Source organism: Oncorhynchus mykiss, chromosome 3, assembly GCF_057628025.1.
Source record: "Oncorhynchus mykiss isolate SJ-2025 chromosome 3, ASM5762802v1, whole genome shotgun sequence".
In the NCBI taxonomy this organism is placed as follows: domain Eukaryota; kingdom Metazoa; phylum Chordata; class Actinopteri; order Salmoniformes; family Salmonidae; genus Oncorhynchus; species Oncorhynchus mykiss.
The window spans coordinates 59,390,652-59,404,862 of record NC_143024.1 but is presented as its reverse complement, the minus strand read 5'-3'; the positions used below and the strand labels follow the sequence as shown (position 1 = coordinate 59,404,862).

The 14,211-nt window shown below is 43.8% G+C and overlaps 1 protein-coding gene across 8 annotated transcripts in view; it reads right to left on the bottom strand.

The window, feature by feature from the left end:
* The window catches only part of LOC110520058 (protein TANC1), a 285,120-nt gene that overhangs the window by 44,109 nt on the left and 226,800 nt on the right, over window positions 1-14,211 (bottom strand). For all 8 annotated transcript variants that reach the window (XM_021597049.3, XM_021597043.3, XM_021597046.3 and 5 more), the window contains 2 exons: window positions 14,025-14,191; window positions 3,206-3,813 (listed from right to left, as the gene is read on the bottom strand). In XM_021597049.3, coding sequence (XP_021452724.3) covers window positions 3,206-3,813; window positions 14,025-14,191 — 775 coding nt within the window. The remainder of the gene's footprint in view (window positions 1-3,205; window positions 3,814-14,024; window positions 14,192-14,211) is intronic.

Sequence of the window (14,211 nt, the reverse complement as noted above, 5' to 3'; positions counted from 1 at the left end):
GTCAAATAGTGTTATTTGACGTGTATCTTTTTGGACACGCAAAGACCCAAACGGCGTTCCATAGTATGTCCTGAAGCTGATAGCAGTGACGCTATTACTGTGTAACTCCGGTAGGGCAACATCTGAACAATAGCGCACTTGGTAACGTTAGTGTGTACCGATGCTCAACCAGTCGCGAAAGCCAACATCACCCACGACAGAGAAAGGTTGATTGTCAAGGGCAATGAATTCCATTATCTTGGCGTTAATGGATTTCGCCTTTGAGTTGTCTCACTAAAATGTTCTTACTCTTCAAATGACACAGCAGACATTGTGGGCTAGGTTAGGAATGCTGTGTTGCAGGTGTAGCGCAAAATATTACGTGGCGTCATTACGTTATATAGGTATGTACGTCAGCTTTGACATCAGTTTTTCACATCGGCGTTTTACTAGACATTGGGTCGATACCGATGTTGGCATTTTTAGCTAATATCGTCTGATTCCGATATGTTCACCGATATATCATGATTCCCTAGTTCTTGTTCTTATAAATGATAGCAACAAGATAGGAGTACACTCTTGACAGTAGTAATGCTAACTACTGTATAGTATACATTTGCTACTAAGCCTACAGTTTGCCAACTCAAGAGTATTTTTCTGAGAGAAAACCATGTCTAAGAGCAAATTCAGTTCCAACCCAAATGAGTGTTGAATTTCAAATGTCAACATCAGTTGCCAGTAGTGTCTGAACTCCATACAGATGGTTATTCTATTACACTGAATAGTGTTTATGGAAACATCCTTGCCAGTAAACAACCTCCCTCATCAGACTTGAGCTAAATCAATTTCCCTACACGCAGAGCACTGAAGGAGCCCTACATTTCATCAGTCGACCCCATGTAAGATAATGTGTCAGGGACGAGACCCAGGATGTATGCTGCCAAACAACATCAGCAGTGTTCCAAATGGCACCCTATTCCCTATTTAGTCCACCATTTTTGACAAGGGCCCATAGGGCTCTGGTCGAAAGTAGTGCACTATATAGGGAATAGAGTGCCATTTGGGATGCAGACATCCACTACGCTACTTCTCCTGGCTGCCCATCCATCCCCTCACACAGCAAAGCACATCTTAGCAGCAATAGGAAGAAATATGACTTGTCAGCTTCTGTTTCAGAGTTGAGCTATAAATTCCATAATTTGTTCGCAGCGAAGCACCGTCTTCTCCCTCCTCGCAGATTACATAAGTATCCTGCCCCATGTGTATCGATCAATGGCGGTATACAAACTAGGGAGCAATAACATGTCTGTGATTGAGTGAAAAGGAGTGGATTGATATAACTTAAAAGGGAACGCGGCGACGCTGTCTTGAATGTTCGATTTCCTCTTCAAGTGAAGAAACAGACATCAGAGGTCTCCCAGGCAGAGATGAATCACGCACAACTTCTTATTGATGGTAATTTACCCCCTCTTTACTGCACAAACAACCATTCAATACTGTCTTGTGCTTGTTTGCTCCTTAAACAAAATGGTCTCCCTTGGTATTTACATTTTTAAAAGCGTCTGAAGATCAGAATATGCAGCTCTAAACAAGGCCTTGTAATTATTTCTCCTCCTTCTGAGTGCTAGAAGAAATGCCAAAGTGAGCCATCTCTCCTAGGCAACCACACATTTCACTCATGGTAGAGAGGCTCATGCAGCGCGACACATCTCCTACGCATAAAGTTGATCAGGCTGATGATTGTGGCCTTAGAAATGTTGTCCCAGTCCTCTTCAATGGCTGTGCAAAGTTTCTGGATATTGGCAGGAACTGGAACATGCTGTCGCACATGTCGATCCAGAGCATCCCAAACATGCTCAATGGGTGACATTTCTGGTGAGTATGCAGGCCATGGAAGAACTGTGACATTTTCAGCTTCCAGGAATTATGTACAGATCTCTTGCGACATGGGGTCATGCATTATCATGCTGAATCATGAGATGATGGCGGCGCATGAATGGCAACGGAATTTAAATTGCCATTGATAAAAATGCAATTGTGTTTGCTGTCCATAGCTTATGCCTGCCCATACCATAACCCCACTGCCAGTATGGGGCACTCTGTTCACAACTTTGACATCAGCAAACCGCTCACCCACATAACACTTCTCCAATGTGCCAGTGGTCATCACAAAGTTGAGCATTTACCCACTGAAGTCGGTTACGACGCCAAACTGCAGTCAGGTCAATGCCCTGGTGAGGACGACGAGCACGCAGATGAGCTTCCCTGAGACAGTTTCTGACAGTTTGTGCAGAAATTCTTCAGTTGTGCAAACCCAGTTTCATCAGCTGTCCGGGTGGCTGGTCTCAGACAATCCCGCAGGTGAAGAAGCCGGATGTGGAGGTCCTGGGCTGGCGTGGTTACACGTTGTCTGCGGTTGTGAAGCCGGTTGGACATACTGCCAAATTCTCTGAAACGACGTTGGAGGCAGCTTAGGGTAGAGAAATGAACATTATCTGGCAACAGCTCTGGTGGACATTCCTGTAGTCAGCATGACAATTGTACGCTCCCACAAAACTCGAGACAACTGTGGCATTATGTTGTGTGACAAAACTGCACATTTTAGAATGGCCTTTTATTGCCCCCGGCACAAGGTACACCTGTGTAATAATCAGCTTCTTGATATGCCACACCTGTCAAGTCGATGGATTATCTTGGCAAAGGAGAAATGTGTGCATTTGAGAGAAATACGCTTTTTGTGCCTATGGAAATGTCATGGGATCTTTTATTTCAGCTCATAAAACATGGGACCAACACTTTACATGTTGCGTTTCAAATAAACTTCAATGGAGACTTCCTTGCAGAGATCAGGAGAGAGCTGGTGTGCTGCACTCTGCTTGTTTCAGCAGAATGTGGGGGAGGGGCGGGAGAGGAGCAGGGAACAGTGTGTGTGGCAGGAGGGAGAGAAAGTAGGCAAACCAACTTGCGCTAGTTAGACAAACGTGTTGCTGCCATAGGTTATCTATCATACATGGTAGTGCCTATCTTGACTGCATCAAATATTTGCAAAGAAGCTAGCTAGCGACAGTAGCGAGCAAAGTTAGCCAGCTAGCTACGGTAGTAAGGCTAATTGAGGCTATTTTGCAGTGCTCCCTAACTCACTGATCGGGCTTGAGTTTGTCTAACTCTCTAATTGGGCTTAAGTTCACCTAACTAACCAGGGTAGATTTGAGTTAGCCTAGCTCACCTGGGGTCACAGAGGAAGTTGGTGCTCTCTCCGTCCGCCCTCCACACCAACCACTCTCTGAAGGATGGGTGGCAGAACATGCGCGTCTTGTCCCGCCGCTTGATGAGGAAACAGGACAGCGTCTCCATGTGCTGCTTGAAGTCGTCCCAGGGCAGCTCGCTGCGCACGGTACCCGCGTTGATGGCCTGGAACAGCTGCTCGTCCATCATCGGGTGGAGAGACGCCAGCGCTACATTCAGGATGGGCAGCGAGCGCTCGAACGCCGACTGAGTCATGAACTTCATGTTGCACTGCAGCAGGTAGAGCTCGGCCAGCGACACGGGCACTACCTTGTAACTAGCGCTCTTGATCACCAGGTGGCCCCTCTCGAACAGGTCCAGGGTCAGTTTGAGGTACAGATAGGAGCCCTGGCTGCGGGCGATCAGGTGGCTGCTCACCTTTCCCACAATGATGGGGTCGGCCTTGCCATTGAGGGAGATGTTGTTCATGATGTCTTTGCTGCCGTTGATGCGGTACTGGATGTAGGCATTGAGGTCCGTGTTGATTTCCTTGTTCTCTGGGAAATCGTCCAGGGAGATCTTGGAGAAGGGGAGGAGGCTGGTGACTTCCTATGGAAGACACAAGGATATTGTCATTAGATTTGCTACCGCACTTTAATATTATATTGTTACATTATATCGTTATTATATTATAAATATATGTTCTCCAGTACCATCACCAACACAAAAAAGATTTCTATGTAAATGAGAATGGGTAAAACAATAAATCAACTATATAACTTACAATTAAGTGTATGCCCAGAATTCCAAATTCCTATTCCAAAACGATTTCCACACCACAGAAACCACCGCAAAATGAAGAGCTTAATGGACAATCTTCCACTCTCCATGAAGGCTATATCATGTGTGGTTCCTCCAGCTTTTCTTATCAGCCCAAGGTCAGTAAGCACAGGGAGCTAGCTGGAACTGACACTGAGCACTAAGCTATCGGCCTGCCGCAGTCACTCGCCGATGTGTATGCAAACAAAGGCTTTGGGAGCTGGGAGGTGATAGAGCTGGAGAGAGCAGGAGATGGGGCCATTGGGGAGACTTTTAGTTGGCACGCTGTGGACACAACCCACACTTCAATCTCACTCCTCAGGGTGGGAGAAATCAATCCACCTTAATCCTGCTACAATCCCCCTGCCTTTCTGGAGAGGATAGAGAAGTAATGCAGCCCAGAGATAACACCTTCTTCTCAGAAAGAGAGTGAGAGTGGGAGAAGAGATAGAGGGAGAGGCAGACACAGCGAAAGTGAGCAAGAGAGCGAGAGAAAAGAGAAAAAAACATACGGAATAATACACAGACTGGCCATGGTTTCTGCGCAACACCTCACCTAAGAACATCTCACACTTATTAGTCTGTAGTGTTAGCCATTGTGAGCGACCTTGCCCGAGATCTTGTTTACACTTTGGATGTGTGAGCATGAGGTAACACACACATTCATCTGGCTCTAGTCTCCACTTATCCTACCTACTTCATGAGAAAACTTATCAAAGGGCCTCCCTAGGTTTGCAAAATTTCAGTAACTTCCCAGGTTTTTAAAAAAATATACAGGTTTCTTTTTTGGAATGATGGATCAACATATTTTGGCATGACATGTAGCCTAATCCCAACCCAACCCAGAAAGATCCATGAACATGAACATGATAAATCCTCTCTCTGGTCCAGAGATCCTAACACTCAATTTAGAACATACTTGATACCACGTCAAAAAAAATATGATTAGTATGATTTCCCCCAGTTGTTTTTTGTCTTCAGATTTTCGCTCTAGAAATGCTTAAACCACATCAGGGGACCCTTGTTGAGGTCTGAGAAAAAATAGAGAAATTTAGTTTTTTTTGTGTACACCAGCCAGACAGTTGTGTTTGGCTAGAGGTGCTCTTGTAGTGCACTTGTGATGAAGTTTTCAAAACAAATGGCCACTGGATTGATGCAAATAATCATGATTCTGCCAGGTAGGCATAGGCTACTTTGTAGTTAGCTTCAATTGCCTTTCCATCTACCCGAAAACGGTTAGGCTATCATTAGCATCGCTACCGGCTACACAAAGTGGTAGACATATTGGTACTATGTGCACCGCACACAGCAGGGCCTGACAATCAGGTAGACTTGCCAGCAAATGAAAGCTACTGGCCCGGATGAAAAAAATACGGTCCCAGGTCAAGATCTGCCAGGAAAGTGAATGATGCGTGCATCATTTCAATAGCAGGGGATTTTATCTTTCATTTGCAGTTTGAGCAAGTAGCCTATACAGGGTTCATATAGACATTGGCAAGTTAAATTCAATTACTTTTCAAGCACTTAATTGTAATTTTAAAGGACCTACATTTTATACGTAATTGTTGTAACACCCTATAGAAAAAAACTCCCCCCAAATGTATGCAAAAAGGATGCATTACCACTTTAAAAATGCATTTTAGGCCTACCCAATGGCATTTGCATTGACCTTTACATTTTTTTGACATTCTAAAATACAGTGCCTTGCGAAAGTATTCGGCCCCCTTGAACTTTGCGACCTTTTGCCACATTTCAGGCTTCAAACATAAAGATATAAAACTGTATTTTTTTGTGAAGAATCAACAACAAGTGGGACACAATCATGAAGTGGAATGACATTTATTGGATATTTCAAACTTTTTTAACAAATCAAAAACTGAAAAATTGGGCGTGCAAAATTATTCAGCCCCCTTAAGTTAATACTTTGTAGCGCCACCTTTTGCTGCGATTACAGCTGTAATTCGCTTGGGGTATGTCTCTATCAGTTTTGCACATCAAGAGACTGACATTTTTTCCCATTCCTCCTTGCAAAACAGCTCGAGCTCAGTGAGGTTGGATGGAGAGCATTTGTGAACAGCAGTTTTCAGTTCTTTCCACAGATTCTCGATTGGATTCAGGTCTGGACTTTGACTTGGCCATTCTAACACCTGGATATGTTTATTTTTGAACCATTCCATTGTAGATTTTGCTTTATGCTTTGGATCATTGTCTTGTTGGAAGACAAATCTCCGTCCCAGTCTCAGGTCTTTTGCAGACCTTTTTCAGGTTTTCTTCCAGAATGGTCCTGTATTTGGCTCCATCCATCTTCCCATCAATTTTAACCATCTTCCCTGTCCCTGCTGAAGAAAAGCAGGCCCAAACCATGATGCTGCCACCACCATGTTTGACAGTGGGGATGGTGTGTTCAGCTGTGTTGCTTTTACGCCAAACATAACGTTTTGCATTGTTGCCAAAAAGTTCAATTTTGGTTTCATCTGACCAGAGCACATGTTTGGTGTGTCTCCCAGGTGGCTTGTGGCACACTTTAAACGACACTTTTTATGGATATCTTTAAGAAATGGCTTTCTTCTTGCCACTCTTCCATAAAGGCCAGATTTGTGCAATATACGACTGATTGTTGTCCTATGGACAGAGTCTCCCACCTCAGCTGTAGATCTCTGCAGTTCATCCAGAGTGATCATGGGCCTCTTGGCTGCATCTCTGATCAGTCTTCTCCTTGTATGAGCTGAAAGTTTAGAGGGACGGCCAGGTCTTGGTAGATTTGCAGTGGTCTGATACTCCTTCCATTTCAATATTATCGCTTGCACAGTGCTCCTTGGGATGTTTAAAGCTTGGGAAATCTTTTTGTATCCAAATCCGGCTTTAAACTTCTTCACAACAGTATCTCGGACCTGCCTGGTGTGTTCCTTGTTCTTCATGATGCTCTCTGCGCTTTTAACGGACCTCTGAGTCTATCACAGTGCAGGTGCATTTATACGGAGACTTGATTACACACAGGTGGATTGTATTTATCATCATTAGTCATTTAGGTCAACATTGGATCATTCAGAGATCCACACTGAACTTCTGGAGAGAGTTTGCTGCACTGAAAGTAAAGGGGCTGAATAATTTTGCACGCCCAATTTTTCAGTTTTTGATTTGTTAAAAAAGTTTGAAATATCCAATAAATGTCATTCCACTTCATGATTGTGTCCCACTTGTTGTTGATTCTTCACAAAAAAATACAGTTTTATATCTTTATGTTTGAAGCCTGAAATGTGGCAAAAGGTCGCAAAGTTCAAGGGGGCCGAATACTTTCGCAAGGCACTGTATGTCAGAAAAATGTGGGCATTGCCTGGCTAAATAGACAGCATGCTCCTGACACAAACACACTAATGAAGTCTGTCCACGTGGTAGCTCGTCAGTCTCGCCTTTTGAGTTTTTATGTTTTAAAACGAGAAAGCAACCTAAATCCGGGTTCCCTTTGTAATGGAAAACCAAGTTGAAGAAAACAATCGATGTTGTCTTGCTCATAATGACTACACATTGTTTTACTGCAATGAGCGCAACAGACTACTAGCACAACACCCTTGCATTGAAAGGGCGGGAAACAAACAAAAGCAGCTACCATAATTACAGAATAATTATATTGGAGCAGTAGAACGTCTAAATCGGCAAACCATAACTTTAAGGACTTTTCAAGGAACAAATAGCCTAAGGAAATGTCTGATTGTCACGATCGTCGTAAGCATACTCGGACCAAAGCGCAGTGCGATATGGGTTCCACATGTTTATTCAATGAAATGCACAAAAACAATAAAGAACAACCGAAACTTGACGTTCTGGAGTGCTCACAGGCAATAACACAAAAACTAGATCCCACAAAAACACAGTGTGGAAATGGCTGCCTAAATATGATCCCCATTCAGAGACAACGATAAACAGCTGCCTCTGATTGGGAAACATACCAGGCCAACATAGAAACAAAACAACCTAGATAGGAACACCCACCCCTAGTCACACCCCGACCTAACCAAAATAGAGAATAAAAAGGCTCTCTATGGTCCGGGCGTGACACTGATGTTCAAGGTAGGCATTTCGATGATGACTGAATTGCGCATTGCAAATATTCAACCAAAACGTTTTTTTGTTTTTGAATAACTGATTTGCATACCCATTCTTGCCTTAGCATTTACTGGTAGATATCATAACTTGGAGCATCTTTCCTACTGCTTTCCCTACCCCTACTACTGCTGTTGGTCTTCGGTGAGTTGCTCTATGCAACAACCAGATGTTTGAGACCTGCTTGCTCTCTCTGCCCGACAGGGTATCTATAGGCTATATGTTTGCAGTGCACATGTGATAAATAATCAACATATCAAAATTATATAGCCTAGATTAAAAATAGCGCCGACAGAGATGGTCGCCTTGCTTCAGGTCCTTAGGAAACTACGCAGTTATTTTTTATTTTTTTGTATTATTTCTTATATTGTTAGCCCAGTATGTTATTACATACAGCCGGGAAGAACTATTGGATATAAAAGCGATGTCAACTTACAACATTACGACCAGGAATACGTCTTTCCTGAAGCGGATCCTTTGTTCGGAACTCCACCCTGGGCATGGGATCTTATCCCAGAGGCCGACCCAAAACAACGCGGTCACCGCAGGAGAGGCAGATGGAGCGGCCTACTAATCAGTCTCAGAAGGCGAGCACACCATCTACCGCTCCCGAGCATATAACTCGCCAATGTCCAATCTCTAGATAACAAGGTGGACGAAATTAGGGCACAAATTGCCTTCCAAAGAGACATCAGAGATTGTAACATTCTCTGCTTCATGGAAACATGGCTCTGTTGTCAGAGTCGGTACAGCCACCCGGTTTCTTCAAGCATCGCACCGACAGCAACAAACCTAACTCTGGTAAGAAGGGCGGGGGTGTATGCATTATGATTAACGACTCATGGTGTAATAACAACAACATACAGAAACTCAAGTGCTTTTGTTCACCTGACCTAGAATTCCTTACAATAAAATGCCGACCGCATTATCTTCCAAGAGAATTCTCTTTGATTATAGTCACAGTCATGTATATCCCCCTCCCCCCAAGCAGATACCTCGTCGGCTCTGAAAGAACTTCACTGGACTCTATGTAAACTGGAAACCATACACCCTGAGGCTGCATTAATTGTAGCTTAGGGATTTTAACAAAGCTAACCTGAGAACAAGACTTCAGCATATTGAATTCGCGACACGGGCTGGTAGCTTTCTGGATCATTGCTACTCTAACTTCCGTGATGCATACAAAGCCCTCCTCCGCCCTGCCTTCTGGCAATTCTGACCATGACTCCATTTGGTTGCTCCGAGCCGATAGACAGAAAATAAAACAGGAAAAGCCTGTGCTCAGGTCTGTCCAATGCTGGTCTAACCAATCAGATTCCACGCTTCAAGATTGTTTTGATCACGTGGACTGGGATATGTTCCGGATAGCCTCAGACAACAACATTGATGTATACGCTGACTCGGTGAGCGAGTTTATTAGCAAGTGCATCGGAGATGTCGTACCCACCGTGACTATTAAAACCTTTCCTAACCAGAAACCGTAGATTGATGGCAGCATTCGCGCAAAACTAAAAGCGCGAACCACCGCTTTAAATCATGGCAAGGCAACCGGAAACATGACCGAATACAAACAGTGCAGCTATTTCCTCCGTAAGGCAATCAGACAAGCAAAGCGTCAGTATAGAGACAAAGTAGTCACATTGCAATGGTTCAAACACGAGACGTATGTGGCAGGGTCTACAGTCAATCGTGGATTACAAAAAGAAAACCAACCCCGTCGGGGACATCGACTTCTTGCTCCCAGACAAATTAAACAACTTCTTTGCTCGCTTTGAGAACAATACAGTGCCACTGACAAGGCCCGCTACCAAAGTCTGTGGGCTCTCCTTCTCCGTGGCCAACGTGAGTGAAACATTTAAATGTGTTAACCCTCGCAAGGCTGCCGGCACCGGGCATCCCTAGCCGCGTCCTCAGGGCATGCGCAGACCAGCTGGCAGGTGGGTTTATGGGACATATTCAATAAATCCCTACCCCAGTCTGTTGTCCCCACATGCTTCAAGATGGCCACAATTGTTCCTGTTCCCAAGAAAGCAAAGGTAACTGAACTAAATGACTATTGCCCCGTTGTGCTTTGAGAGACTAGTCAAGGATCATATCACCTCCACCCTACTTGATACCCTAGATCCACTCCAATTTGCTTACCTCTCCAATAGGTCCACTGACGGCACAATCGCCATCACACTGCCCTATCCCATCTGGACATGAGGAATACCTATGTATGAATGTTGTTCATTGACTACAGCTCAGCATTTAACACCATAGGACCCTGCAAACTCGTCATTAAGCTCGAGATTCTGTGTCTCGACCCCGCCCTGTGCAACTGGGTCCTGGACTTTCTGATGGGACCTCCCCAGGTGGTGAAGGTAGGAAACAACATCTCCATCCCGCTGATCCTCAACACTGGGGTCCCACAAGGGTGTGTTCTCAGCCCTCTCCTGTACTCCCTGTTCACCCATGACTGCGTGGCCATGCATGCTTCCAACTCAATCATCAAGTTTGCAGACGACATTACAGTGGTAGGCTTGATTAACAACAATGAGACGGCCTACAGGGAGGTGAGGGCCCTCAGAATCTGGTGTCAGGAAAACAACTTCTCACTTAATGTAAACAAAACAAAGAAGATGATCGTGGAATTCAGGAAACAGCAGAGGGAGCATCCCCCCTTCCAACCACATCGATGGGACATAAGTGGAGAAGGTGGAAAGTTTTAAGTTCCTCGGCGTACACATCACGGACAAACTGAAATGGTCCACCCACACAGACAGTGGTGTGAAGAATGCGCAGCAGCGCCTCTTCAACCTCAGGAAGCTGAAGAAATTTGTCTTGTCACCAAAAACACAAACTTTTACAGATGCACAATCGAGAGCATCCTGTTGGGCTGTATCACCGCCTGGTACGGCAACTGCACAGCCCTCAACCGCAAGGCTTTCCAGACAGTAGTGCGGTCTGCACAACGCACCACCGGGGGAAAACTACCTGCCCTCCAGAACACCTACAGCACCCGATGTCACAGGAAGGCCAAAAAGATCATCAAGGACAACAACCACCCGAGCCACTGCCTGTTCCCCCCGCTATCATCCGGAAGGCGAGGTCAGTACAGGTGCATCAAAGCTGGGACCGAGAGACTGAAAAACAGCTTCTATCTCAAACCCATCAGACCGTTAAACAGCCATCACTAACATAGAGAGGCTGCTGCCAAAATACAGACTCAAATCTCTGGCCACTTTAATAAATGGTCTTAATAAAGGTATCACTAATCACTTTAAATAAACTTTAATAATGTTTACATATCCTACATTACTCATCTCATATGTATATACTGCTCTATACCATCTACTGCATCTTGCCTATGCCGTTCGGCCATCGCACATCCATATATTTATATGTACATAATCTTATTCACCCTTTACATTTGTGTGTATAAGGTAGTTGTTGTGAATTTGTTACGATTACTTGTTAGATAATACTGCACTTTCGGAACTAGAAGCACAAGCATTTAGCTACACTCACATTAACATTTGCATGTGACCAATACAATTTGATTTGATATTCCTGTGCCATTGTTGCCTCTTCCGAAAGTTTGTTTATTTGTGGTCAACTGCACATTACTCTTTGAATAAATACTGAAGAAAAAGCAAAAACACATTGTGATCCAAAAACTAACGTGACCAGGTACACTTTTTTCACTGGCACCCTTGCAACCGATTAAAAATGTGTTGCACTGCCAAGTCAAACGGTTGCAAATGCGACTGTTTTGATCGCAGTATCGAACCCTGCACATCACAGAATCACCCACACCATGCAAGGATTAACCAAAACGGAGGAGGAAATAAAAAAATAACAGAATACAAAATCAGGATAATCCCCATTACCCCTTCAATTCTCCAGTGGCAAGAAAAACAAAACAGAACAGCATAGATCTAACAAATGAGTGTAGCCTCTGCATACTGATGGATGGTTGTGCCCGTGGCCAGAGTGGCTGAGAGAGCAATAATGACTAGAGCTGGTACAGATATGGTTGTCAGTCAGCTGCCACATTATCCCAAGGCCCAGGATTAATCTCAATTGCACTCCTTGCATCCTCTCCCCTCTCCTCCTTCTGCAAACCTATTGGAGGGAAAGCCAGAGGTCCCTCCTATCTGACCTTCTCCTCCAATAGGTTTTGAGAAGGAGGCGAGGAGAGGACGCGAGGAGTATGAAATTGAGATTCTCTGACAGTCTACAGGCTACAGCCTAGCTCTGTCCATTAGACATCAGACTCTGCAAAGAAGTGACACCAGGATCTGCATCTCAAATGGCGCCCTAGTCCCTATGTAGTCAGAGGTCTGGTCAAAAGTAGTGCACTACATAGAGAACAGGGAATTTGGAACACCCAGCTCAGCTCATCTCCTCCATTGGTAGACTCAGTGTCAATTTCAGTCAGTGGCTGTCTGCATGTTCCATTGTCATGCTGTCTTGTTTAACGGGTAACTGTTATTTCTCTCACTCTCTCCACTACTGTTCTCGATGCTCTCTACAGAAATGACACTTTGTAGAGGATAGTGTATGACAACAAGAAACGCTTCGTAAAGCAGTTAATCTTTTACACTTGTCAGGATCTGCCGGTGCTTGTGTCATTCAGTGAGAGAGGTATCAAATACTGATACCCAGACTTACCCATGGAGGTTGTAAAAGTATCTTCAATCCTCTTGAAGCTAGGGGGCACTATTGTTATGATTGGAAAAATAACTTTCCCAAAGTAAACAGCCTATTTCTCAGGACCAGATGCTAGAATATGCATATAATTGACAGATTAGGATAGAAAACACTCTAAAGTTTCCAAAACTGTCAAAAGATTGTCTGTGAGTATAACATAACTGATTATGCAGGCGAAACCCCGAAAAAAATCAAACCAGGAAGTGGCTTCTATTTTGAAAACTCCATGTTCCATAGACTCCCTTTGATCCATTTAAAGGGATATCAACCAGATTCATTTTCCTATCGCTTCCTCAAGGTGTCAACAGTCTTCAGACATAGTTTCAGGCTTTTATTTTGAGCCAGAAAGATAATATCGCGTCAGGTGGTCACATGAGTTTTGCCCGTGCAACAGAGTTTGGACAGCTATTGTTTTTCCCTCTCCTACTGTGAAAGACATTTGCGGTTGATATATTATCAATTATATATTTTTAAAACAACCTGAGGATTGATTATAAAAAACGTTTGACATGTTTCTGTGGACATTACGGATTTTATTTTGAATTTTCGTCTGTGTTGTCGTGACTACTCTTTCCTGTGGATTTCTGAACATAGCGCTCCAAACAAACGGAGGTATTTTGGATATAAAAATAATCTTTATGGAACAAAAGGAACATTGTTGTGTAACTGGGAGTCTCGTGAGTGAAAACATCCGAAGATCAAAGGTAAACGATTAATTTGATTGCTTTTCTGATTTTTGTGACCAAGCTACCTGATGCTAAGTGTACATAATGTTTTGTCATGCGATCGATACATTTACACAAACGCTTGGATTGCTTTCGCTGTAAAGCATAATTTCAAAATCTGAGACAACAGGTGGATTAACAAAATGCTAAGCTGTGTTTTGCAATAATACACTTGTGATTTCATGAATATGTATATTTTTTGTAATATTATGTGAATGTGGCGCTATGCTATTCAGCGGTTGTTGATGACAATTATCCCGCTAAAGGGATGAGTAGCGTCAAGAAGTTAATTCACTTGAAATTGGCTAGTTAGCTGTTTTGAAATGGCCCTTGAATACAGCTAAACATATTACAAAATATCCCTGTCATTAAGTCATACTGTACATTACTTGGACAGTAAAACACCATCTTAAGTTGCAACATTTTGGTAACTTTTCTGTAATCACACACCGTACAGTAGGAGTGTACATGTAGACTCACCAGTAGGTTGACTCGGACAGTTACAACAAGTTTGAGCCAGGAGGGGAACTTGGAGATTATCTTGGTGATGAAGGAGGCAATGGTGTCTCCGTAGTCGGGCTTGTGGAACTCTGCCTCGTTTAGCCCGTCTATCAGTATGATATGGTCTTCTTCTGGAATCTTCCTCTCTAAACACACACGCGCACGT